This window comes from Myotis lucifugus, unplaced genomic scaffold (genome assembly GCF_000147115.1).
Source record: "Myotis lucifugus unplaced genomic scaffold, Myoluc2.0 scaffold_276, whole genome shotgun sequence".
Lineage (NCBI taxonomy): Eukaryota > Metazoa > Chordata > Mammalia > Chiroptera > Vespertilionidae > Myotis > Myotis lucifugus.
In genome coordinates, this window is record NW_005871324.1 from 477,983 (window position 1) to 501,596 (window position 23,614).

General features: G+C 53.0%; 2 protein-coding genes across 2 annotated transcripts in view; one reads left to right on the forward strand and one right to left on the reverse strand.

The window, feature by feature from the left end:
- Positions 1 to 244: 244 nt before the first annotated feature.
- YPEL1 (yippee like 1) lies at positions 245 to 17,346 on the forward strand. The gene is made up of 5 exons (XM_014465010.2): positions 245 to 397; positions 11,659 to 11,941; positions 15,169 to 15,212; positions 15,666 to 15,774; positions 17,019 to 17,346. Exons 2-5 carry the CDS (start codon positions 11,825 to 11,827, stop codon positions 17,106 to 17,108), a joined length of 360 nt encoding a protein of 119 aa, XP_014320496.1. The 5' UTR covers positions 245 to 397; positions 11,659 to 11,824; the 3' UTR covers positions 17,109 to 17,346.
- Positions 17,347 to 19,700: 2,354 nt separating this feature from the next.
- PPIL2 (peptidylprolyl isomerase like 2) overlaps positions 19,701 to 23,614 on the reverse strand; it is a 30,753-nt gene continuing 26,839 nt past the window's right edge. Inside the window, exons 15-20 of the mRNA XM_014465052.2 lie at positions 22,822 to 22,987; positions 22,186 to 22,258; positions 22,021 to 22,083; positions 21,790 to 21,929; positions 21,513 to 21,634; positions 19,701 to 20,723 (exon numbers count right to left, since the gene is read on the reverse strand). Coding sequence (XP_014320538.1) covers positions 21,538 to 21,634; positions 21,790 to 21,929; positions 22,021 to 22,083; positions 22,186 to 22,258; positions 22,822 to 22,987 — 539 coding nt within the window. The 3' untranslated portion in view covers positions 19,701 to 20,723; positions 21,513 to 21,537. The remainder of the gene's footprint in view (positions 20,724 to 21,512; positions 21,635 to 21,789; positions 21,930 to 22,020; positions 22,084 to 22,185; positions 22,259 to 22,821; positions 22,988 to 23,614) is intronic.

The window sequence follows — 23,614 nt, forward strand, 5'->3', positions numbered from 1 at the left end:
CCGGCCCAATGAATGGCAGCTCCCCCCGGCACTGCCGCCTTCCCAGTTGGGGCGGAGCGCGAGCCGCCGAGCTCCCGGGCGCGGAGCGCGCAGGGCGGGGGCGCGCCGGCGGGGCGGGGCGCGGGCGATGTGCGGGCGGGGCGCGGGCGGCGCTACGTGCTGATTGGCCCGCACCGCGTTCCGAGGCCGTTAACGGCGGCGCGGCGGGGCCGGGGCTCCAAAACAAAGGGCTGGCGGCCCGCGGGGCGGCGGCGGGAGGATGCCTCGCGCCCTGCGGAGGTGCCAACGGCCGCAGCGCGCCCCGGGCCGCGCCGGGGCCGCGTGAGAACCGAGCCCGCGCTGACCGAGGCCCGGGCCGGATGGCACTGCGGGCTGGGGCGCGGACCGCCGAGCGGCCGTGAGTACGGGCGGGCCTGGACTCTGTTGCGCGGGCGGCTACTTTGTGGCGACCCGAGGAGCCTGCGGCTGCGGGCAGGGCCGGAGCACCTGTTGGGCGTCCAGGCGGGCAGGCGGGGCGCGGACGGCCGCACCTGTCGATGTTTTCCTTCTGATTTGATGGTTCGGTTTGTTGGTGTTGGGTTCGCTCCGTTTGGGGGCAGACCCCAAAGCCTCATCTTTGGTTTGGCCCCCGCTTTCTCCCCCACCCCCACCCATGAAAATATGTACAGAGGGAATGGACCACATAATAATAGGCTTTTCCCTCTTTTAAAAAATACAAGTCGCCATTGGGGAGGAGAGGGAGGACAAAGAGGTCTCCGAGGTTGGCTCCGAAAAGGGGGCGTTTTCAAGTTGCCCACGCAGAGCTCGTGACTCGCAGGAAAGCCCTGCGCGTTGGTTCACCACTTGTGGCACGAGGCTCCTTGAAAGCGGCCGCAGACGCCTTTGCGTTGGAAACCCGCTCTGCAGGGTCCCCCTCCCCCGCCCTCCTGAGAGGGGCGTCTTCTGGTGTCCAAATTACGTGCCAAGTTTTAGGGTGGGAAGAAGGCGAAACTCCGTTTTAGATGGACGGTGGCCCCAGGAGACATCCATTTCGCCACCCCCCAAGCCTTTTCCGTTCGTTGCATTTCTTTGTATCCAAAACACACACACACACCTTACCCTGTCGATGCCTTTGCCAAGAATGTTATTTTTTTCCACCAACCAGGCCCCGCGCCTACAGTCCCCAAAGCCTGCAAACAAGGCTTGCCTCCCCGGGGGAGCCTTCCCCGTGCTTCACCTGCCCCGGCTGCCTCTCCGCCCTCACCTGTGCGCCCTCCCGCCTCTGCTCGAGTGGGTGTTCGCGGAGCAGGTGCTGTGCACGCTCCAAGGGGGATGGGCTTCCTTACCCCGCGCCGGCCTCCCCTCGCCTGGCTGTGGCCTCTGGGGCGCCAGCAGCGCACCTTGGAAGGATGCTCTTACCGCCGCATCCTGGCCCTTCACGCTCCCTCCCCTGGCGTCACAGGGTAAGGGGGCTCCACTTGTGGGAACCCCTCGGAGCGAGGACCCAGGCAAACTGATGTCTTCAAACGACCGTGTAGCCCAGGGTCTGGCCTGTGTTGGGCACTTTTAAAAATAATAATAATAATCTTCATTAGGAATCTGAGCAAAGGTCTTTCTGCTTTTTAAATGAACTTCTTATTTTGGAATAATTTTAGATTTACATAAAAGTTGCAAAAATAGTACAGGCCGTCCCAGGGCGCCCCACACCCGTGCTACCATCCTCCAATGCCGGCACATTTGCCAAAATTAGCAACTGACGCGGGTACATTAAGTCAAGTCCAGACATCAAGTCTTTCTGTTTCTGAAGCACGAAGGTTCGCAGAGCTCTTTACGTTGAGAGCCGTGCTCCCGTGATGTCTGTCTGCGCTCGGTTCCCTGGGGACCGTGTGTCAAGGGGCCGGAGTGCAGAGGGCGAGGGGCCGCCACTGGCTTTCATGTCTCCTTCTCCCTGGGGGGCTGACAGGAGGCGTTGGCCTGCTTTCAAACCGATCTTCATCCCAGGTTCATTGGGTTTTGAATTTTAGGAAAGTGGTTAGGTCTGTTAATCAGCAAAACCTCTAGAGAGGGGGGATTTTGACAAGAGATGTCAGCGGAGGTTGGAGCAAGTTCTGAACAGCCAAGTCACTGGGGGGCCAAGGGTTCTGGGGAGGGCAGCCTGAGTTCGTTTCTGGAAAGGAGACAAGAGGATGACATGGACCCGGGGGCGGCTGGGAGACATGGTGACAGAGACGGGGCGGGGAGCCCTGTGGGAAACCTGGCCACAGCTGAGAGTAAAATAGAGATCCTGGGGCCAACCCACCCGCTGCCCCGGGAAGGGACCCAGAGCCAGGGTTCCCTGTGCGGGGGGAGGTGTTGGGCCGAGCTTGCTGACTGAGCCGAGCTTGTGTGGTTCCCTGGGCCACCTTGTGATTGCGTAGTAACCCCATGTTACAGATGAGGCAGCAGCGCGGCCACCACATTGGTGCCACAGTGTGAGTGGAGCCTCCTTTCAGCCTTGCCCCTCGCACCACCCCATGCCCCAGCGCCAAACCTCACCTGCTGGCTCCCAGATGCCACCTGGCTTCCCAGTGCCAACACTATCCCCCCCAGGCACCGGCCCCTTCCCATCCGTCTCTGCATTTGGGGTTTTTCCCGTCCCTTGCACAACACAGGGCTTTGAATGTTTGGTTGTGTTTTATTTAGCATTTTGGTGACTAATACCAGCCTCTTTCCTCTTGCTTCAATCCAGTCTTCGGGGCCGAGTCCCTGGTCCTGCATCTCCCCTTCTTAGCCAGGAAGCAAGCGACCTTTGCTAGAATGTCCCGAGGCCACGATGGGAAACTTTGTTACTAGTGGGAGGATTGAAGGGAATGTATTGAAGGTTCCTCCAAAAGAAAGGCTCAGTGCAAACTCATGAATCATAGTCTCGTGGACGATGCAGGAACCCAGCCCCTCAGGTCCCCGGGGAGGCAGGGGCAGCGCAGTGCACAGGGGCCGAGGGGCTGTATCTGAGGACAGCGCGGAGGTGGGAGGACTGAAGGAGTCTCCTCTCCCTCCCCGGGACCTAGGGTCCAAGGCTGCGGCTCCTGAAATGTGGAGAAAAGCTTTTTATCCCCTAACGAGGAGGAGGAAGTCCGTGTGCGACACAGGCAAACGGTACCTGTGCTGTCGCACCTGTTGATGTAAATCCTTCCAGGCCTCCCCTGCCCGTGTGTGCACGTGCCACCAGTGAGTTTGAATGTTCAGTATATACACTTGGTATCAAAATCAGAAGTTACCAGCCCGGCTGGCGTGGCTCCGTGGTTGAGCGTTGACCTATGAACCAGGAGGTCAGAGTTCGATTCCTGGTCAGGGCTTGTGCCCGGGTTGCGGGCTCCATCCCCAGTAGGGGGCGTGCAGGAGGGAGCCAGTCAATGATTCTCATCATTGATGTTTCTGTCTCACTCCCTCTCCCTTCCTCTCTGAAATCAATAAAAATATATTTTTAAAAAATCATTAGTTGCCAAAAGAAGACGGTGAAAAGGAAGTGGCCTTCCCTGTCCCCCGGCCCAGCCGGAGTCCCACTTTGCATCTATTTCTGGTTCACGTTTATCAGCACCTTTGGCCAGTCTCTGGGTTAGACTTGAGGTGGTTTCTAATCTTGTTACTACAGGCGACATTGTAACCACCGTTACCAGTTACATTGCACTCCTGCAAGCCCCGAGGTGAATGCCTGGGTGGCCACTGGGTCCAGGGGGTGTGCCCGGGAGCACCCAGCCGGCTGCACGCAGCCGGTTCTCACAGGTTTGAGGCAGATGTCAGGTGCCTTTGATTTGCCCCGATGAGTAGAGCTCACACCTGTCTGCGGGCACCGTGGTCCAGGGGATGGACTGGCTTTGAGTCCAGCCCCCCCCCCCAGTTTACTTACTGTGCAGCGTGGGCGGATTGATTGACCTTTCTGTGCCTCAGTTTCCCTGTCTGCAGAGTGGGACTGAGAACACTCATCTCTCGGGGCTGCTGTTAATTCATTTGATTTTCGTGAAGTCATCCGCTTAGGAGGGGGCCGGCCTGGGCTCTGAGGCTCTTTGGGGGCGTCTGCGTTTCCTTTTCTGTGAGGGGTGTGACCGCCACGCCTGCACCTGCCTGGCGCTCTGTGCTCCCCGGGCTCTGCCGGACACAGCAGCCGGGCGGGCAGCCCCGTGTCTCAGCTCCCGGAGCTCTGTCCACGGCACCGTGACGGGGCCGGTTCCCTCTGATACCGACAGGCCCGCTCCTTGCCGGGCGCCTCCTTCCTGCTCACAGGGAGGTGGAGGCCTGGGACGCGCTCACGCTGTGCTGGGAGGAAGAGTAAATGTGGGGGGAATGGAGAGCTAGGGGGCCTCGGGGCCTGTGTCCTATGGGCGTGAGGACCGGCAGGTGGAGAGAGGGAGGGAGCCCGGCCCTTGGGCAGCTTCCATTCTGTCCTGTAATGGTCAGAGCTCTCTGGTTTGGGGTTCGTTTCTCAATGTTTTGTCTTTAGAAGTGCGGTGACGGCACCACATGGACACAGGCCTGATGTGAGTTCTCTTAAAATACTTACACGTGCTTGTTGTAGGAGAGAAACTTCTGGAATCAGAATATTGTTTTTGCTCGAAAACTTGACCCTACACGAATACCTTTGGGGGGAAGGTGGCTGCCCTCCCTGCACGGGGGTTGGGGGGTCACGTAATGCCCTGGGCTGGACTCGGCCCTCGATGCATTGCCGTCAGTTACTCACAGGTGGTTCCCGAGCTCAGGAGGGAGTCACTGGTTCAAAAGCCATGAGCAGTGTTTTCCCACTAAAGGGTCCTAGACCCAGTGACGAGCCTGTGGCTGATCCAGGATTCCTGCCTCTCGGCCCCTTCACGTTATGCTGTCGAAGGAGGTCGAGGAAAGGAGAGGGGATAAAACAGAAGTTTGTTAATATAAGGCTCCTTTCATTAGAAAGAAAAACTTGGGTGAAGATGTTAAAACAGACTTGACAGGAGTTGAATAAGAAGGGAAGTCAGCCCTGACCGGTGTGGCTCAGTGGATAGAGCATCGGCCTGCGGACTGTGGGGTCCCGGGTTCGATTCCGGTCAAGGGCATGTACCTTGGTTGCGGGCACATCCCCAATAGGGAGTGTGCAGGAGGCAGCTGGTAGATGTTTCTCTCTCATTGATATTTCTAACTATCCCTCTCCCTTCCTCTCTGTAAAAAAATCAATAAAATATATATTTTTTAAAAAAAGAACTGAAGTCAGTCAGCCCTGGCTGGCTTGGCTCAGTGGATAGAGCGTCGGCCTGCGGACTGAAGAGTCCCGGGTTTGATTCCAGTTGAGGGCATGTGCCCAGGTTGCGGGCTCGATCCCCAGTGGGGGGGCATGCAGGAGACAGATGATCAGTGATTCTCTCTCATCGTTGATGTTTCTCTCTCTCTCTCCCTCTCCCTTCCTCTCTGAAATCAATAAAACTCTCTAAAATCAATAAAAATATATTTTTAAAAAAGAAGTGAAGTCAGAACAAGTTTGCTCCTTCCTCGCTGGGCAGCACTGGCGGGGGAGCGGGGGTGGACTGATGTGTCCGCGTGGACAGTGGGCACGGGGTGGGAGGGGAGCAGCTGGGGCTTTGCCGGCGGGGCTGGTGCAGGTGGTGTCCGAGGTGAGGGGAGCTGGTCAGAGAGAATTCCTAACGGGCCCAGGAGGCTGGAGCAGCGGGTAAAATCTGATAAGATGTGTTGGGGCCCATGTGATGCTTTTGCGAGAACAAGATCTCAGGGTCTGGGCAGTTCTAAATGTTATTACTCAATGTTATTCTTGCGAAATGTTAAAATGTAACAGTATTTTAACGTAGCACAGTATTTTGCAGAGCAGCTATAAACAGGATGAGCTTGACAGGAACCCAACAGATTAATGTAGCCAACGGCAAAGAAGAAATCAGTGTGTAATTAACCAAAGAGTATGAACAAGCGATGGCTCAGCCTCCCTCGGTGGGACAGGTTTGGGTATGAATCCTGCGACCTTCATTTGCTGCAAGGACAGTAATAAAACTACCTGGTGACAGCCAGGTCACCTTTTTAAAAAATATCTATTTTTATTGATTTCAGAGAGAAAGGGAGAGGGAGAGAGAGAAACATCAATGATGAGAGCCATTGATTGGCTGCCTCCTGCACGCCCCAGGAGGATCGAGCCAGCAACCCAGGCATGTGCCCTGACCAGGATTCGAACCGTGATCTCCTGGTTCATAGGTTGATGCTCAACCACTGAGCCACGCCAGCCGGGCCAGGTTCCTTCTTCAACAGGACACCCCAAGTGGTGAACCCCTTGAGTTTGGTAACACCTTGTCCTTGATTCTTAAGAAACCCAAGGGAAAAATTCAGGGTGGGCACATGATTCAATGGCAGCTAATGGGGGTGGGAGAATGGGGAGTGGGGTTTTTTTGGAATTACTAATTGGGAATACCTAACATAATTAGGCTTGTTCAGAAATACCTTAACACTTGGTTGTGAAGCCCATATATTGGAGAAGGAAACAGGCTTCATTTTATTTTATTTTTTAATATATTTTTATTGATTTCAGAGAGGAAGGGAGAGGGAGAGAGAGAGAGAAACCTCATTGACCGGCTGCCTCCTGCACGGGATCGAGCCCACAACCCGGGCATGTGCCCTGACCGGGAATCGAGTTGTAGCCTGCTGGTCCACAGGTGATGACACTGAGTCACACTGGCCACACCAGCCGGGTGTGACAGGCCTCATTTTAGAGGGTGGGTGTGGGTGTGGGCCCGTGGCCCTTGTGTGGAAATTTCCTCCACTGCCGCCTTCTTGGCTGGCTTTCTCTGTTGGAAAGTGCGATACGCTGTTAACTTGTTATTATGGCCTGAAGTGGGGTCTGCCTTTTCCTTTTCCTGGATATACTGTTGTCCACCATTTTTAAATCTGTTCTTTCCCAGTGAGCCACACTGTCCCTTCTGCTACAGCTGGTGTCCTTCTAGGATATACATAGATCTTCTGAGCTTGCTTTTATGTCACATGACCTGGTTTTGTCCCGAGCCAATCCTATATACTAAAACCCTAATATGCAAATCAACCAAACAGAAGAAGGATGGGTCGCTGTGACACACACTGACCACCAGGGGGCAGACGTTCCATGCAGGAGCTGCCCCCTGGTGGTCAGTGCGCTCCCACAGGGGGAGCGCTGCTCAGTCAGAAGCTGGGCTGGTGGCTGGCGAGTGCAGTGGAGGTGGTGGGAGCCTCTCCCCGCTCCTCAGCAGCACTAAGGACCCCTTGGGGGTCCCGGACTGAGAGGGCGCAGGCCAGACTGAGGGTCCCCCCCATCCCAGTTCACAAATGTCGTGCACCAGGCCTCTAGTATCACATACAATTTTTTTTTAATTTTAGAGAGGAAGAGGGAAAGGGAGAGGCAAAGAGAGAAACATGGATTTGTTCCACTTTTTTATGCATTTACTCGTTGCTTCTTGTGTGTGCCCTGACTAGGGATTGAACCCACAACCTTGGCGTATTGGGACAATGCTCTAACTAACCCAAGCCAGTACAGTGGGGCCTTGACTTACGAGTGTCCCGACTAACGAGTTTTTCGAGATACGAGCCATCTCTCAGCCGATTTTTTGCTTTGAGTTGCGAGCTAAAATTCGGGTTACGAGCCAGCTTCAGATACCCCACCGCTAGTTGGCGCAGCGAACGTCACAGTGAACGCCACAACATCAGCCCAGCATCACGTGTCTCACTCGTTCACTTTTTGATTTGACATACGAGTAATTTGAGTTACGAGCTCCGTCACGGAACGAATTAAACTCGTAAGTCAAGGCCCCACTGTATCACACTCTTCTTTTTTTTAACCCTTACCCGAGGATATGTTCTTTATTGATTTTTAGAGAGAGAAGGGAAGGGGGGGAGAGAGAGAGGAAGAGAAAGAGGAAAGCAAGCATTGATCAGTTGCCCCCTGTGTACGTCCCAACTGGGAATTGACTGGGAATCAAACCTGCAACCTAGCCCTGATCGGTTTGGCTCAGTGGATAGAGCGTCGGCCTGCGGACTGAAGGGTCCCGGGTTCGATTCCGGTCAGGGGCATGTACCTTGGTTGTGGGCACATCCCCAGTAGGGAGTGTGCAGGAAGCAGCTGATCGATGTTTCTCTCTCATTGATGTTTCTAACTCTCTATCCCTCTCCCTTCCTCTCTGTAAAAAATCAATAAAATATAAAAAAATAAAAATAAAAATAACCTGCAACCTAGGTCTGTGCCCTGACCAGGAACTGAATCCACGACCTTTGGTGGACGAGACGAGATGACGTTGCAACTGCCTGAGCCGCCGGCAGGGCCGGGACCACACTCCTGATGACTCTGGGGGACAGTGACAGGCCTCGCTCTCTGGCCGGCTCTGGTAGAGAACATGCTCCCATCCATCTCGCTCTTCACCAGTTTGGGCCTTTTGATATGACGGGGTGCAGGACAAATAATCAATAAATGATATAAGAATAAACGGAGCCCTGACCGGTTTGGCTCAGTGGATAGAGCGTCGGCCTGCGGACTGAAGGGTCCCAGGTTCGATTCCAGTCAAGGGCATGTACCTTGGTTGTGGGCACATCCCCAGTAGGAGATGTGCAGGAGGCAGCTGATCGATGTTTCTCATCGATGTTTCTAACTTTCTATCCCTGTCCCTTCCTCTCTGTAAAAAAATCAATAAAATATATTTTTTAAGAAAAATAAACTTTTGTGTACTCACAACTTTAACCTACTTTTGCCCCACCTTGTATATGTTTTTCTCTGCTTTTACTACTTTAACTTTTTTTTAATTGACTGATGAGAGAAAGAGAGAGAGCGCGCGCGCGAGAGAGAGAGAAAAACATGGACTTGTTCCACTCAGCCGTTCATTGGTTACATCTTGTATGTGCCCTGACCGGGGATCGAACCTGCAACCTTGGCTCTCGGTACGCCGCTCTGACCAGCTGAGCTACCTGCCGGAGGACTACTCTACTTCTTTATTGTGAATCACATAGAAACAAATACATAAAACAGTGTATACTGTCGGCAAAGAACTACAAACCGTACATCTCTGTTGCCAGCGCCCTTTTCGCGTCCTTATGTCTAAGGTGTGTCTCTTGCATGATGATGAGCTTGAGATGAGCCTTGTGTTCTGCTCGGTCTGAACCCGGACCACCTGACCCGGTGCACGTGCGTCCCCTGTGGCGCCGAGGGACTCGCTGGACTCTCGCTCCCTCCTCGGTGCTTCCTGCTCCTTCTGCCGTGTCTCTTCCTCTCCGTTCCTGCCTCCCTTGAGGATCACGTTAGCGTTCCCGGGTATTTCCCTTCACAGGTTCGGAAGTTTATACACTTTTGTTCTTATAGACGTTTCATCAGAAATTACATTTCTCCTTAATTTACTAGAATCTAAAGTATTTTGGGGGCAATACAAGGGCTCGAACATTTTCCTTTGACTTTTCACCCTGACTGTTGTCATGTATCATAATCCTGTCTTTTTAAAGCTCCACAAGTCATTGTTTACCCACATATTTACCATTTTCTTTTTCTTTTTTGGGGGGAGGGGGTGGCTTAAACAACAGAAATTTTTTTTTTAGTTTTTTTTTAAATTCTTTATTGTTGAAAGTATGACATGTCTCCTTTTTCCCCCCGTTGACCTCTCCCCACCGGCTCCCACCCCCCAGCACATGCCCTCACCCCTACTGTCTGTGTCCATTGGTTACGCTTATATGCATGCACACAAGTCCTTTGGTTGATCTCTTACCCCCCCCCACCCCCCTCCCCTGCCTTCCCTCTGAAGTTTGACGGTCTGTTTACTTGGCATTCCTTCTGTTAGAGTTGTTTTTCTTCTGTCTGAAGCACATCCTTGAACTTTTTTAGTGATATTTTGCTGAGGTCAAGCTTTTTAGTTGTTGGAAGATATCATTTCCCAAATCCTTGAAAGATGTTTTCACTGGGTATGAAATTCTGGGATTGCAGTTATCTCTCAGACCCTTAAAGGCCCCTTTCCCTACTGCCTTCTGGTTCCATAGGTTTCCTTGGGAAGTTGTGTGTTGAAAAGTAATTTTCCCTCCTCTTCTGGATACTAATCAGGCTCCCCCCCCTTTTTCTTTGGGTTTCTGCAGTTTTATTATGTGGCCAGGTGTGACTTTATTTTTATTTATTCCACTTGGAATTATTGGACTTCTTGTCTGTGGTTTGGTGTCTTTCTTCAATTCTGAAAAATCCTCCATCTTCCTTTCTTCACATATGACGCCTCTGCCCCATGTTCTCCTCACTTTACTTTCTGTAAATCTACAGGCCTGTCTGTGCTTTGGTGTCATCCAAGAAGTCAGTGCCAAATCCAGTGTCATAAAAATTCTTGCTATATTTTATTCTAAGAGTTTCACAGTTTTATTTCTTACATTTATGTATTTGATGGACTTTGAATTCATTTTTGTGTACGGTGTAAGGGAAGGGTTTAACGTCATCCTTCTGTATGCGGTGTCCAGTTTTCCCGGCGCCATTTGTTGAAAAGACTGTCCTTCCCCCATGAATGGCCCTGGTGTCCTTGTCGAAATCCTTTACCACATACAAGCGTTTCCCTCTGGACTGATACCGACTAATGACTGGAGGCTCCCGCCCTGGCCAGTGTGGCTCAGGTGGTTGGGCGTCCTCCTGTGCGCTGCACGGTGCTGGTTTGATTCCCAGTCAGGGCCCGTATCTGGGTTGCAGGTTCGATCCCCGGCAGGAATGGTGCAGGAGGCAGCCGGTCGATGTCTCACTCTCACATTGATGTTTCTCTCTCCCTCCCTCTCTCCTTTCCTCTCTCTCTAAAAATTAACTTTAAAGATATTTAAAAAAATAGTGGGTCCATCATGTATTCATATATGTCGTGGTGCTTTGAGTCATTCATCCGGTGATTTGGGACGGGATGTTTCCCGTGCTGCTGTCCCCTCACTCGGACGGGAACCCAGGTGGCTGCTACTTTCTTTCACTTTTCCTGAAGCCACACACAGTAGACATGTAGCTGATCAAACGTTTTTCTCAAACTTTTTGTATGTAAAAGTAGTCCACCTGCCACACTCAACACCATTTAGAATGATTAAACAGTGATTACGTATTAGTATTTTTTAAAATATATTTTTATTGATTTCAGAGGGGAAGGGAGAGGGAGAGAGAGACAGAAACATCAGTGATGAGAGAGAATCATGGATCAGCTGCCTCCTGAATGCCCCACACTGGGGATCGAGCCCAAAACCCGGAAATGTGGCCCGACCGGGAATCGAACCGTGACCACTTGGTTCATAGATCAACACTCACCCACTGAGCCAGGCCGGCCGGGCTTACTGTTCTTTTCATGTACAATTAATATGGCAGGACTGGATCTTCAACTTCTAGTCCTGCCCATCCCCCATTCTTTTTTAAAATATATTTTTATTGATTACAGAGAGGAAGGGAGAGAGAGAGTGAGAGCGAGGGAGAGAGAGAGAGAGACATCAATGATAAGAGAGAATCATTGATTGGCTGCCTCCTGCACGCCCCCTACTGGGAATCGAGCCTGCAGCCCGGGCATGTGCCCTTGGCCGGAATTGAACCTGGGACCCTTCAGTCTATAGGCCGACGCTCTAACCACTGAGCCAAACTGGCTAGGGCCCAGGCCCCATTCTTCAGAATGCATGCATCCTACACACGCCTTGTTGGTGAACTTCATTCTCCGTAACGCACTGTTTGTCCTGACTTATTGCCAGGTCGAGACGTTTTCCGCTGGCCCCAGCTGTGTGGACGGGGCCACACGCCCCCTGACCCACCACGGCTCTTGCGTGCATATTCCAGTGCTGCTTCTGTGCGAGAGCCCCGCCGAGCCGCCGCGCGCTCAGCGCCGGCCCCGCGCTGCGCGAGGAGTGCCCCGCAGACATGGTGAAGATGACCAAGTCCAAAACCTTCCAAGCTTATCTGCCAAACTGCCACCGCACGTACAGCTGTGTCCACTGCAGAGCCCACCTGGCCAATCACGACGAGCTCATCTCCAAGGCAAGTGCTGTGTCCGGCGCGGGGTGAGGCTCCTGAGCCAGGACCACCCTCACAGGTCATGACCCCGTGGTTTTTGCCGATCTGACAAAAAATAGAAATAATTTTGATTCATTCACACTAGACAGCCGTGGTGTTGGCTGTTGTCATTCCTTAATGTGCTGCCCTAAGGAGAAGAGGCCAGTGCCCTGACTGAGCAGCCAGGTACTCGTGCTTTCAGAACGTCGCTGTCTCCCGTTGTTGTTCCGTAGCGCTCGTCGAGGGGAGCAGAACCGAATTCACGGGAGGCCGGAGGCCGTCCTGACAGGGTCACAGCCTCTGGGTCCATCTGTTTTGTTTTGTTTTTTATATTTTATTGATTTTTTTTACAGAGAGGAAGGGAGAGGGATAGAGAGCTAGAAACATTGAGAGAGAAACATCCATCAGCGGCCTCCTGCACACCCCCTACTGGGGATGTGCCCGCAACCAAGGTACATGCCCTTTGACTGGAATCGAACCTGGGACCCTTCAGTCCCAAGCTGACGCTCTATCCACTGAGCCAAACCAGTCAGGGTGTCTGGGTCCATCTGCGCGCTAACAAGCAACCCCGGCCCAGGGAAGCCCGCCGGTGAGGCAGGTCTGGTTGTCAGAGGCAACCCCGTCGGCAGCCACATGGCGGAGCGCTGTTTCCGTCAAGTTTTATGTATCATCTGCGGCTACTTTGGTTCCACCACAGAGTATAAATGGCCCCACAGCCTAAAACGTTTATCTGGGCTCTAATTTTACAGCAGTTTTGCAGAGCCCAGCTGTAGTCAGACTGTGGCTTTAATTTGAACCACAGATCTGATCACACCTTTGATCCAAATCTCTGTGTCAAAAATGAGGATTCAGCCAAAACCAGTTTGGCTCAGTGGATAGAGCGTCGGCCTGCGAACTGAAAAGTCCCAGGTTCGATTCCGGTCAAGGGCATGTTCCTTGGTTGCGGGCACATCCCCAGTGGGAGATGTGCAGGAGACAGCTGATCGATGTTTCTCTCTCATCGATGTTTCTAACTCTCTCTCTCTCTCTCTCCCTTCCTCTCTGTAAAAAATCAATAAAATATATTTTTTTAAAAATGAGGATTCAGCCCCAGCTGGTTTGGCTCAGTGGATAGAGCATTGGCTTGCGGACGGAAGGGTCCCAGGTTTGATTCCAGTCAAGGGCACATGCCTGGGTTGGGGGCTCAGTCCCCAGTGGGGGGGGGGTGTGGGAGGTAGCTGATCGATGATTCTCTCTCATCATTGATGTTTTATCTCTCCTTCTCCCTTCCTCATAGTATTTTAAAAAAAACAAGGATTCACAGAATAGGTGAAAATTCGGAAAATCAGTTTAGAAACTTGAAAGCCAATGGGGATGTGTGAAAAGTTTGTATGATGAATCTTTTTTTTTTTTAATATATTTTATTGATTTTTTTACAGAGAGGAAGGGAGAGAGATAGAGAGTTAGAAACATCCATGAGAGAGAAACATCGATCAGCTGCCTCCTGCACATCTCCCACTGGGGGTGTGCCCCGCAACCCAGGTACATGCCCTTGACCGGAATCGAACCTGGGACCCTTCAGTCCGCAGGCCGACGCTCTATCCACTGAGCCAAACCGGTTTCGGCAATGATGAATCTTTAATTGGACATTAATATTCCTCATTCTAAGAAGCTACTTAAGGGAAGACCCCTTTGTAAGTCTGAAAGCTGTATATTTAAATCAAAACACTGCTAGTCTCAGGCTAGGTTTTGCTTCAGTAACAACCCCAAATCTGTGGCTTAAAATGAAGGTTTATTTATTTATTTATTTATTTATTATTTATTTTTTAATCCTCACCTGAGGATATGTTTTCTATTGATTTTAGAGAGGAAGGGAGAGAGAGAGAAACATTGATCGGTTGCCTCCCCTATGCACACGGAGATCGAACCCACAACCTGGGTATGGGAATTGAACCCACCATCTTTTGGTGAATGGGACGCTCCAACCAACTGAGCCACCCAGCCAGGGCTAAAGGAGGGTTTGTTTCTTGCTCAGGTAAGGTGTTCATCATGGGTCGGCCAGGGCTCTGTAATTACACATTAAAGTGATGTGTATGTATAAAGGAGTTCCTACCCCAACTCCATTCCTTAATCACTTAGTAATTTGGTGTGTATTGTTGTCTGTTTTGTGTGTGTGTGTGTGTGTGTGTGTGTGTGTGTGTGTGTTTGGAGGGGGGTTGTTTTTCTGTTTGTTGTGTGTGTCCATGACAACACATTTTCACCTTAAAATAGAGCTCATGACACGTCATTTCACAGCTCTTTCTTCGCTTAGCAGTATTTTATGCCCACTTTCCAGCCCACTCATACCGATCTGTTCCTGTCACCCTTTTGAAGTGCATGAGCCCGGGTGTGAAGTGAATTCATTTGCTTGCTCGCTTATTGGTGGGTTTTTCTTTTTTCCTTTTTTTTTGCAATTACACACACTGTGATGGTGACCGTTCTGGTCACATATCCTTGTGCACTCAAGCTGATCTGTTCTTTACAGTCGGTTCTGAGAGTGGGTTGCTGGCCATTCGGTCTGTGCCTTCCACATCTTGATATGGTCAGCTTGTGCTCCAGTCAACCATCCTCACGGTCTTTTGAATTAGTGCCAAGTGACAGGCAAAGAAACCAAGACAGTGTTCTTGCAGGGGTTTGCTTTTCGCTGATTATTTTTGTGGTCCATCTGTTCTGTTGGGTCATTTGAGCCTGGCACCAGACAGACGAACCTCAAGCTGAGTCTGGGACTGACCTGATCTATCCAGGAGGCACTAACACCCCATCCCGCCTCCTAAATCATCTTAGGATGATCAATATGCTACGAGCTGTTTCTTAGCTTGTAACACTCCTGGGGTGAGCTGTACTTTCCTCCCAGGGAGGGGCCATCTTGTGACTTCATTTCAGTGGAAAAGCATGAAAACACCCCCTTGCCCCTAATATCTGACAGACGTGGTGCATCTGAATGAGTGAGGACCCCTGGCAGCCCCTGTGGGGCTCTTGGAAGCCATGGCTCCCCCCCCACCCCCCTGCTTTTGGGAAGATCTTGTCCTGCTCCGGGCCCTGAGCTCAGCCCCTCACGCTCTGCCAGGCCGCCCTTCAGCTCGTGTGCCGATCCGTGACCTGAAACACAGCTCCTCCACTTTCATTCCAAAACTCGAGACACATGTCACCTTTGCCTCGTCACAATCACCTTTAACACTTTGCTCTTCTTTCAGTCCTTTCAGGGAAGCCAGGGCCGCGCCTACCTCTTCAATTCTGTGTGAGTATCACGGCCACTCGGCCCGGGGACTGCTGTGCTCGGTGTCAGATCCCAGGGGTCGCGTCTGTGCCATTGAAGCTCTCGGTGCTGGAGTTCAGTGCTCCCCAGTGTCTAGGACCGGTGTCTCTTACATCATCTTAAAGAATTCTCTCTCGTCTTGAGAGTTTCGGGAAGGCGTGCGGCTCTGAGGGATCAGTCTGCACACAGGCTGTGGTTTCCTTCCCGTTGCGGGGAGGGGGGGTGAGTTTTGCTACAGCAGCACTGTGCTCACCTCCCAGAGCCTGGCCCGTCCTGGGGAGACAGAAGGTGGTGCCTTCTCCTGAGAGGTGGTGGTGGGCAGGGCTGGGGGAGGCGGGCAGTTACGGAATGCTGCTGCCTGTCTGGTAACCAAGGGGGGGTGCGGGGGAAGGCCCTCAGGGGGCAGGTCTCCAGCCCGGCTCCTCCCTCCTGCAGGGTGAACGTGGGCTGCGGCCCTGCCGAGGAGAGGGTCCTTCTCACCGGCCTGCACGCCGTCGCAGACATCTACTGTGAGAACTGCAAAACCACGCTCGGGTGGAAATACGTGAGTGACCACCTTGCTCTGACATTCCAGAGAACACAGATGCACTACGATAAAGAAAACATCTACAAATGGAAACAAAATTTGCAAATACTTAGATCTCCCCCGGAAGCATAATCCTATCAGAGTTCATTTTTCTTTTAAATATATTTTTATTGATTTCAGAGAGAGAGGGAGAGAGAGAAACATCAATGATGAGAATCATTGATCGGCTGCCTCCTGAATGCCCCCTACTGGGGATCAAGCCCGCAACCTGAGCATGTGCCCTGACCCGGAATCAAACCATGACCTCCTGGTTCATAGGTCGATGCTCAACCACTGAGCCATGCTGGCCGGGCAAGAGTTCATTTTTTTTTAAAATATGTTTTATTGATTCTCCACAGAGAGGGAGGGAGAGAGATAGAGAGTTAGAAACATCGATGAGAGAGAAAAACGGATCAGCTGCCTCCTGCACACCCCCCACCGGGGATGTGCCCACAACCAAGGCACATGCCCCCGACCGGAACAGAACCTGGGACCCCTCAGTCCGCAGGCCGACGCTACATCCACTGAGCCAAACCGGTCAGGGCAAGAGTTCATTTTTAAAATGTTTTTATTGCTTTCAGAGAGAAGGGGAGAGGAAGAGAGAGGTAGAAGCATCAATGAGAATGACTGATCGGCTGCCTCCTGCATGCCATACTGGTTTTCTTCGTCAGGGCACGGCTCTCCCTCCTGGAATTCTCGGTCGTTGCTGTGTCCCACGTCCCCGTCAGATATGAGGAGACACAGTGCCCAGCACAGAGGCGAGCTTAGTGAGGCCTGCACATTCCCCCGTCCTTCCCCGCTGGGCCCATGCCATCCCTGACCACCCCGGCCCCCAACAAAGGGCCTTCGCTCCCTACAGCATCTCTGACTATGCCCGGGCTCCCAGTGCACTCACCTGCCCCCTCCTCTCACCTGGAGTCCCTGGAAGGAGCATCTCCCTCCTCTTCCTCCTCCCAATTGCCCTGCACGTGGCAGGTGCTCAGTAACAAATCGGAATTCCTGTTTCCCTACAAGTTTAACTGTAACCTGATGCCACAGGCACAGCAGCCCTGCGCTGCCCTCAGTGGGCTTGTCACCGAGACAGACCCCAGCCATGAGCCTTGCAGGGGACGTCTGGGGAGACGTGCTACCATACACTCACTCACTTTCTCTGCTCAGAGTGCAGCGAAGTTGAGAATGAAACAGTCTTTCCTGAAACCTTCTGTTTCTACTTTTTCCCCAAGGAACACGCCTTTGAAAGCAGTCAGAAATATAAGGAAGGGAAATTTATCATTGAGCTTGCCCACATGATCAAAGACAATGGTTGGGAGTAAAGCGAAGGCTTCCTGTTCTCTTCTGAATCCTGTTTTGCGAGAGACTTTATTGGAATGGAAACAGGAGCGTCCTGGATGACTATTTCTTGAACTTGAACCTTGCAAGCCTGCCTCTTCCGGCCGTTCCCATGGGTAAGGCTCCATTTGGTCTATGTCCTCTTCATGTATGTGGTCGTTTCAGAAACGTTCCAGTGACCCTTTTCTAGTGTCTCAAATCCTAGAGGAAGAATTAACCAGCTGACGGCTTATCTGTCTAGTTAATACCTTCTTGAACCTGTGACTTTAAGATGAAGTTTGGCTGCTCTTTCACATTTGACAGGAACGAGCCGAATCTACAGACCACAGGGACAGGGTCTCTAGAGAGCAGGTTCACCCCTGTCGTTTAGAAGGACAGTGTTATAGCCCACTTTTTTCCGAATTTGCAAAATTACAAATTGGTTATTTCTCTTGCAAATGAGCTGTTAAGTCACAGTGCTCATTTCAGAATATTCCAGAAGCAGTCAAATCTGTACACGGAGGGTGTTTTTCTTAGCCTTGTTCAAAACCAGAAGATACCATTGATAACATTTTAGGTAAGCTAGAAATAGAGAAATGTGTTCAGTGTTCAATGGAACATCCTGTTTATTTAAGCCAATAGCCTCCTTATCTAGGAATCAAGTGAACCAGTTGTTAGCAAAGACTGACCCAGGGCCTGCGGGCGCAGCTGTGCCAGGGCCAGGTCCCGGACCAGGCTCCGGAGGTGGGGCTGACGTGAGGCAGGCACTGAGCGCTGGTCCATGGAGTACTAGTTTAACACACTGGACTGAGTAAATCGGACTTCCTTTTCTACTCTGATGTACTTGAAGAAAAATAATTATTTTTGCATATGAAAGAGGCCAGAACTAACAGGATAAACTTTCAAACTTGAGATTTGGTAGATTGTTTTTAATGTTTTCAGAAAAGGTTAAAGTTGCAAGACAGGTTTAAACTTTGTAAATGAGATGTTTGGTTTGCTCAGCGGGTCACCTGCCTTGCCTGGTTGTCCCATGGGCTGTCCCAGAAGGGCCTGTGCAGTGTCCTAGGTCCTGAGTAGCCGCCACATGTTTAAGTTTTGACCCACCCGTTTCTGCAGGGAGTGGGCACTGCACGGGTTTTGGCCAATTTGTAAAAAATTTAGATCAAAAATGTTCCCAAATAAGTTTTCTGTTTCAATGTTCTAAGCCAACTCCACCCCCGGAGGCCTCTGTGTGGTCACCGTGGCGTGAGGCTCACCGGCTCCCGGCGCCAAGGGCAGGAAAAGGCCCCGGGGAGCAGGGAGAGGAGAGCCGTGTGCCCGGGTGCTTCTCAGCCTGTAGGCGAGGTTAGTCCAATGGCAGCGAGCATGAGCCCCTGCCCCGACCCCAGCCTCCCGAGCCCAGAGCCGTGGCCGTGCAGGCACAGGGCTCCCTGCCTGGTTCTGGTTCGGCTGCTCACCTGGAGCTTCCCCTTTGGCACCATCTCTGCCTGAGTCTCGAAGCCTTGGAACACGGGGAACATGGCAGCCGGAGAGCAGGGTGGGTCAGTGCCCGAGGAGCCTCTGCCCCGCATCTTCGGCCGAAGGAAGGTCCTGGTGCCGCTGTGGAAGCCTCTGCACTCGCAGCGCTCCAGCTGGCGCTGCTGCCGAGCTGGTGTCCAGAGATCTAGGCTGACCGGGCCCGGCCGTGTATCCAAGGTAGGGTTCGGCTGTGCAGCCTCGGGCCTCCAGGGCAGCGAGCAGTGGGAAACCTGAAGACGCTTCGCGCTCGCGCTGGCATGTGAAACCGCAAACACCTGCAGCTCGGCCCTTAGGGGAACCGTGGAGGACTGAGGGAGCCTTCCCTGAGTGAGTACTCGTGGTGACAACCAGGCCGCCATGGACACGCCCTTCTCGTTTTGGTTCCTCTACAAGCCTCTGCTGCACCTGAGGCTCCGGACCAGGGAAGTGGGCGGTGCTGAGCCCCTCCCGCTGGGCCAGGGCAGCGGCTCCTGCGTGTCTCCAGGTCTTTGCTGCAACTGAATCTAAAATTCTCCTGACCGGTTTTTGTATATACTAAACTTATATTTAAAGCTTTTATATGTTCTGGGCAATTTTACTGCTCCTTCAATTTGAGCACTTTGGTTTTGTATCGTATTTTTGATGGCATCGAAACCTTTTTCTTGGTCTTATGCCTTTTTTTGTTTTTTATATAATTGATACAAATATTCTCACCACTTTTTTGTTGGTCTGCAAAACCCAAGCTCCTTTTGAAACCAAATGAACTGAGCTGGCTTCAGGGAAGGACATCCACGAGCCACAACTACGTGCTGGTATGTTCCACCCTCTCAAATTCCTAAACAGTAAATGTCATCCCGACTTTTAAGTTATTTAAACTATTTTTTCCCTGAGTGGGAGGTGATGCCAGGATTACAAATGCATTTAACTTAAAACTGTGCCGTGTCCTCTGGCTCAGTACATTTGCTTTAGAAATGTGGTTTAGTCTTGTTGCCATTTTATATATACATATATAATATTTTTATACCTTAACACTTATTCTTGATGGCATCTGTCAGATATTAGCAAGGATCAGAAATGGGAATTTTTCAAAAGTCCTTTAATTTGCCTGATGACCTCACCAGGTACTTAAAAAATCCAAGTGCTTTTAATTTCTGGAAAACTACATTGTAAGCTCCAAAATAACCTACAGAATGTAAACCTCATTTGTCAAAGGCTCTGGGCCGACCTGGGGGCCGCTCTGTGGGGCTGCAGCCTGGCCTAGCCCGGAGGCCCCCTCGGAGCTGGACTGCCAAGCGCGCACACACAGCCTCCCCCGCCTGTGTCAGTGTGAGGTTCAGAAATAAAGCTTCCATGTCCAGCGATTCCTTTGCAGTAGCAGGTGCTTGGCTCTGCTGCTGAGGGACAGGCCCTGGGGCCACGCCGCTCCCACGGGAGCACAGGGTCTCCTCCAGAGGCAGCCGGGCCCTGTGCTGTCACACACCCACCTGCCTGCCGCCTCCTGGGTCTGCCAGGCTCTTGGAGACCACGCTGGTGCAAACAGCCTTTCCCGAGTGAGTTTGCAGACGTCTGTAGCTTGGAGGGTGGTGTGAAGGGGTCGTGAAGAAGTGAGGGACCACTGTGACTAAAGGTGCAGAGGAGCTAGACAGCTGACGGGCAGGGAGACCACAGAGGGACGGACACAGTGGAGAGCCACTGTCAGGTCAGCAGCTGGTCAGCAGCTGTGGGACGGTGACTCAGCGTCGGTGTGGCCGTGCACGAGGGCCAGAGGAGGAGGCAGGTGAGACACCGGGCTTGGGCCTGGTGTTGAGCATCAGAGCTGGGAGAAGAGCCAGGTGCATTCTGGAAGAACTGTCGAGACTTACTGACGGAACTGAGGTTTGGGGTGAGAAACCAAGGATGAAACGGAGTTAGAATTCAGCGTGCTGAGCAGGAGGAGGTGGTGGGCTGTGCCGACCCAAGGATCTTGGCGTTGAGAAGAGGTGTGAGGGGAACAGGGATCTTTTAGAGCCCAGGGTAGAGGAGACAGCTCCCGGGAGGAGGCAGCTGTCCGCGGCTTCTGCAGGCACTTCAGGAGAGCTGAGGTAGTGTCAAGGTCAGGAGAAGGGAAACCGGGCGGGCACAGGCTGCAGAAGGAACAGAAAACAAGGGTGGGTGGGCAAGAGGAAGCTTTTTGGAAAAACAGGGTCAGGGAAGGGACTCTTAAGTTAGGAAATGCTGGTGTGGCTGCCCGAAAGTCCTAAGAGCTGGGACTGGTGGCCGGGTTTGAGTACAAGGATGGGCCCTGAGGGTGGAAGGGGGTGGGGGCGCGCGCACACTGGCTGGCTGGGGCCTTCTGCACGTCCAACAGGAGCCAGCCTCACCCAGGTGTGGTCTTGTCACCAGCCTGAGACAGAAGGTGGGCAGTCCTGGGGTAGAACCCAGAGCAGGCGTGCCTTGGGCATGGCTGTGACTGCCCATGGTCCTTGCTGAGCTGGACCCAGCAAACCCAAGCAAGAGGGGGCAGAAAGGTTTTTGGAAGTAACATCTAGGTTCTAGTCCAGGGTCCTCAAATCACTGGCATCAGAAGCCCCCGTGGACACAGACCTCGGAGCCCCGCCTCCGGGTCAGACTCTAACAAGGTTCGGGTGAGGCCGCTGGTCGGGAGGCCACATGGAGTAAAAACAGTCCCAAGAAGATGACGGAAGTGGGAGGTGATGGTAAGAAAACTGGGACAGGAGACAACAGCTCTTCTTCCCCGACCCAGACCCAGAGGTCCCAGACGTGGGCTCTGGCTGGGGCCAGGACACTGCATTGGGTGAGGGAGGAGGAGGCCCATGGGCTCCTGGGACAGGAAAGGGAACCCAAGCAACAGGCAAGGGCTGGCGTGGGCGGGCAGAAACCTCAGGGTGTGGAAACCAGCACCGCGTCCCTACCTGGGTCCGAGCAGCAGGCCTGCCGCTACCACGCGCTGAAGTCCTTGAAACCTCCACTGGGCTTCTTCTTGGCCACGGGGATAGCTGCGCTGGTGGATGGTTCCTCATCAGCCGCACGTTTCCTGGGGAGAGAAGAGCCAGGCGTTCCACATCACCCCCACCCGCGTCTGATCCCTTCAGCTGCACCGAGCCTCCCAGCTCCCGTCACTGCTCAATCCTGGATCGGTAAGCACATGGACGCACCCTGGGAACGGACACCAGCTCCCACCCCACTCACGTGGCTGCAGGGTTGATGTACTTGCCCACCCCCTGGCGGTAGGTTGGGGGGCCCTGGCTCCCTGACTTGGACTGGCTTTTCTTCACTGTGCTCTCGGGGGCTGCCTCCGCGAGCTGTGTCTTCTTCCGCTCCTCGGCGATCTGTGGTGGAGCAGGGATGTGGCTGACCCAGAGCCCCTCGGGCTGGATAGGACTCCCCGAAGCCCTCCCCCTGTGGCCAGACACTCCTCACCTGAACATCAGCCTCCTCGTAGGGGTCCACAAACACCGTGGTGGAGTCGATGCGGATCTCCTCCTACAGCAGAGGGGGCCGTGAGCAGCGCTGGCAGGAGACAGGACCCCACAACTGCCCGGCTGAGCCTGAGGAGCAGCCCCTCTGTTCTCCCGGGGCACATACCTTAGGGCGGTCAGTTTTGGGGTCACTCTCCACATTCTCCATGGCTGTTAGTGTGTCAAAGCCCCCAACAACCCTGCAGCAGAGGGAAGGGTGCCTCTGAATATGCCCTGAGCAGGGCACCCCAAAGGCCAAGTCCCCAGAGCATGCCAGGAAGAGGGGCTGCAGGCACATGCTGGCCTCACAGGCGAGGGCGCAGACAGATTCAGGAAGACCTGCGGGCCAGCACAGGACTGTGGGCCAGGACAGGAGGGGCCTGAGAGGTGAGGCTTTATTAGGACACAGCCCCGCTGCTTCCACACTGTGGCTGCTCTGCCACAACCACAAAGCTGAGTGAGACAGAGACCGCAAGGCCACACAGCTGGAAATTCCCCTGGGCCTTCCCAGGATGGAGAGAAGGAGATGCCCAGACCTGTGATTTGGGGTCTCCAAAGGAGAACCCGAGGGGCTGACCGGGCAGGACAGCCACCAGGCAGGGCTGGAGCTGCGCTCTTCTTAGCCAAGGTCCCCTGCCCAACACAGAAGCCCCAAGTCCCAGTCCTGCAGGGCCAGGCCGCGGGAAAAGGCAGCGAGAGGCTCCAGCTGGGGAAGGAGCCCACCCTCCCAACACCCCTGACCTCACACAGCAACTTCTCTTACCGCCCGAAGATGGTGTGCTTCTTGTCGAGGTAAGCGCAGGAGCGGAAGGTGATAAAGCTGGGAAGGAGAACGGAGGTCAGGAGGAGTGAGCGCGTCCCCAAGGCCGCTGGGCACAAACCAGGCCACACACACCCTGCCCCACGCCTGCTCACTGTGTGCACAGCCCCTTACTGCCTGCCTGGGGCCTCTGGCCACTCGGGAGGAATCCCAGTGCACGGCCGCCAGGAAGGGGCAGCGGAGGCTCAGGCCCGGCCACTATGTCCAGAGCCCAGAGGCAGAGGCTGCGCTGGAGACGGCGCAAGTAGAAGACCAGAGCCCATCCACCGAGAGACTAAAGGACCAAGGACTCTGAACCAGCAGGAAGGGGCAACGAGCAGGACAGGAAGTCAAGACAGAGACGCAGGTGCACGTACAGCAACACTGACCTAGAACAGCTCACTTCCCATGTGGCATAAAAATGGGTGGAATTAAAAAGGGGACATCTGTAACACTGTCAATAATAAAGATAATTTTTTAAAAATGGGTGGAATTAGGCCCTGGCTGGGTTGCTAGTTGGTTAGAGCATCATCCTGATATAATCAGGGTTGCCAGTTCAATTTCAGGGTACTTAAAAGAATCAACCAATGAATGCATAGACAAATGGAACAACAAATCTATGTTTCTCTCTTCCCCCCTCTCTTCCTCTCTCTAAAATCAACAAATGGGTTAAAAAAATGTTTTTAATGGGTGGAATTAAATTCCCAACTCCACTAACATGGATGGTGGGGGGGTGACTGGAAGGATCTTGTCTGGG

Bases quoted from the DNA above. Each gene is read 5' to 3' on its own strand.
- YPEL1 (XM_014465010.2), top strand. From the start codon at position 11,825: ATGGTGAAGATGACCAAGTCCAAAACCTTCCAAGCTTATCTGCCAAAC. The intron at 11,942-15,168 runs GCAAGTGCTGTG...CTCTTCTTTCAG, and splicing joins ACGACGAGCTCATCTCCAAG to TCCTTTCAGGGAAGCCAGGG. The intron at 15,213-15,665 runs GTGAGTATCACG...TCCCTCCTGCAG, and splicing joins GCCTACCTCTTCAATTCTGT to GGTGAACGTGGGCTGCGGCC.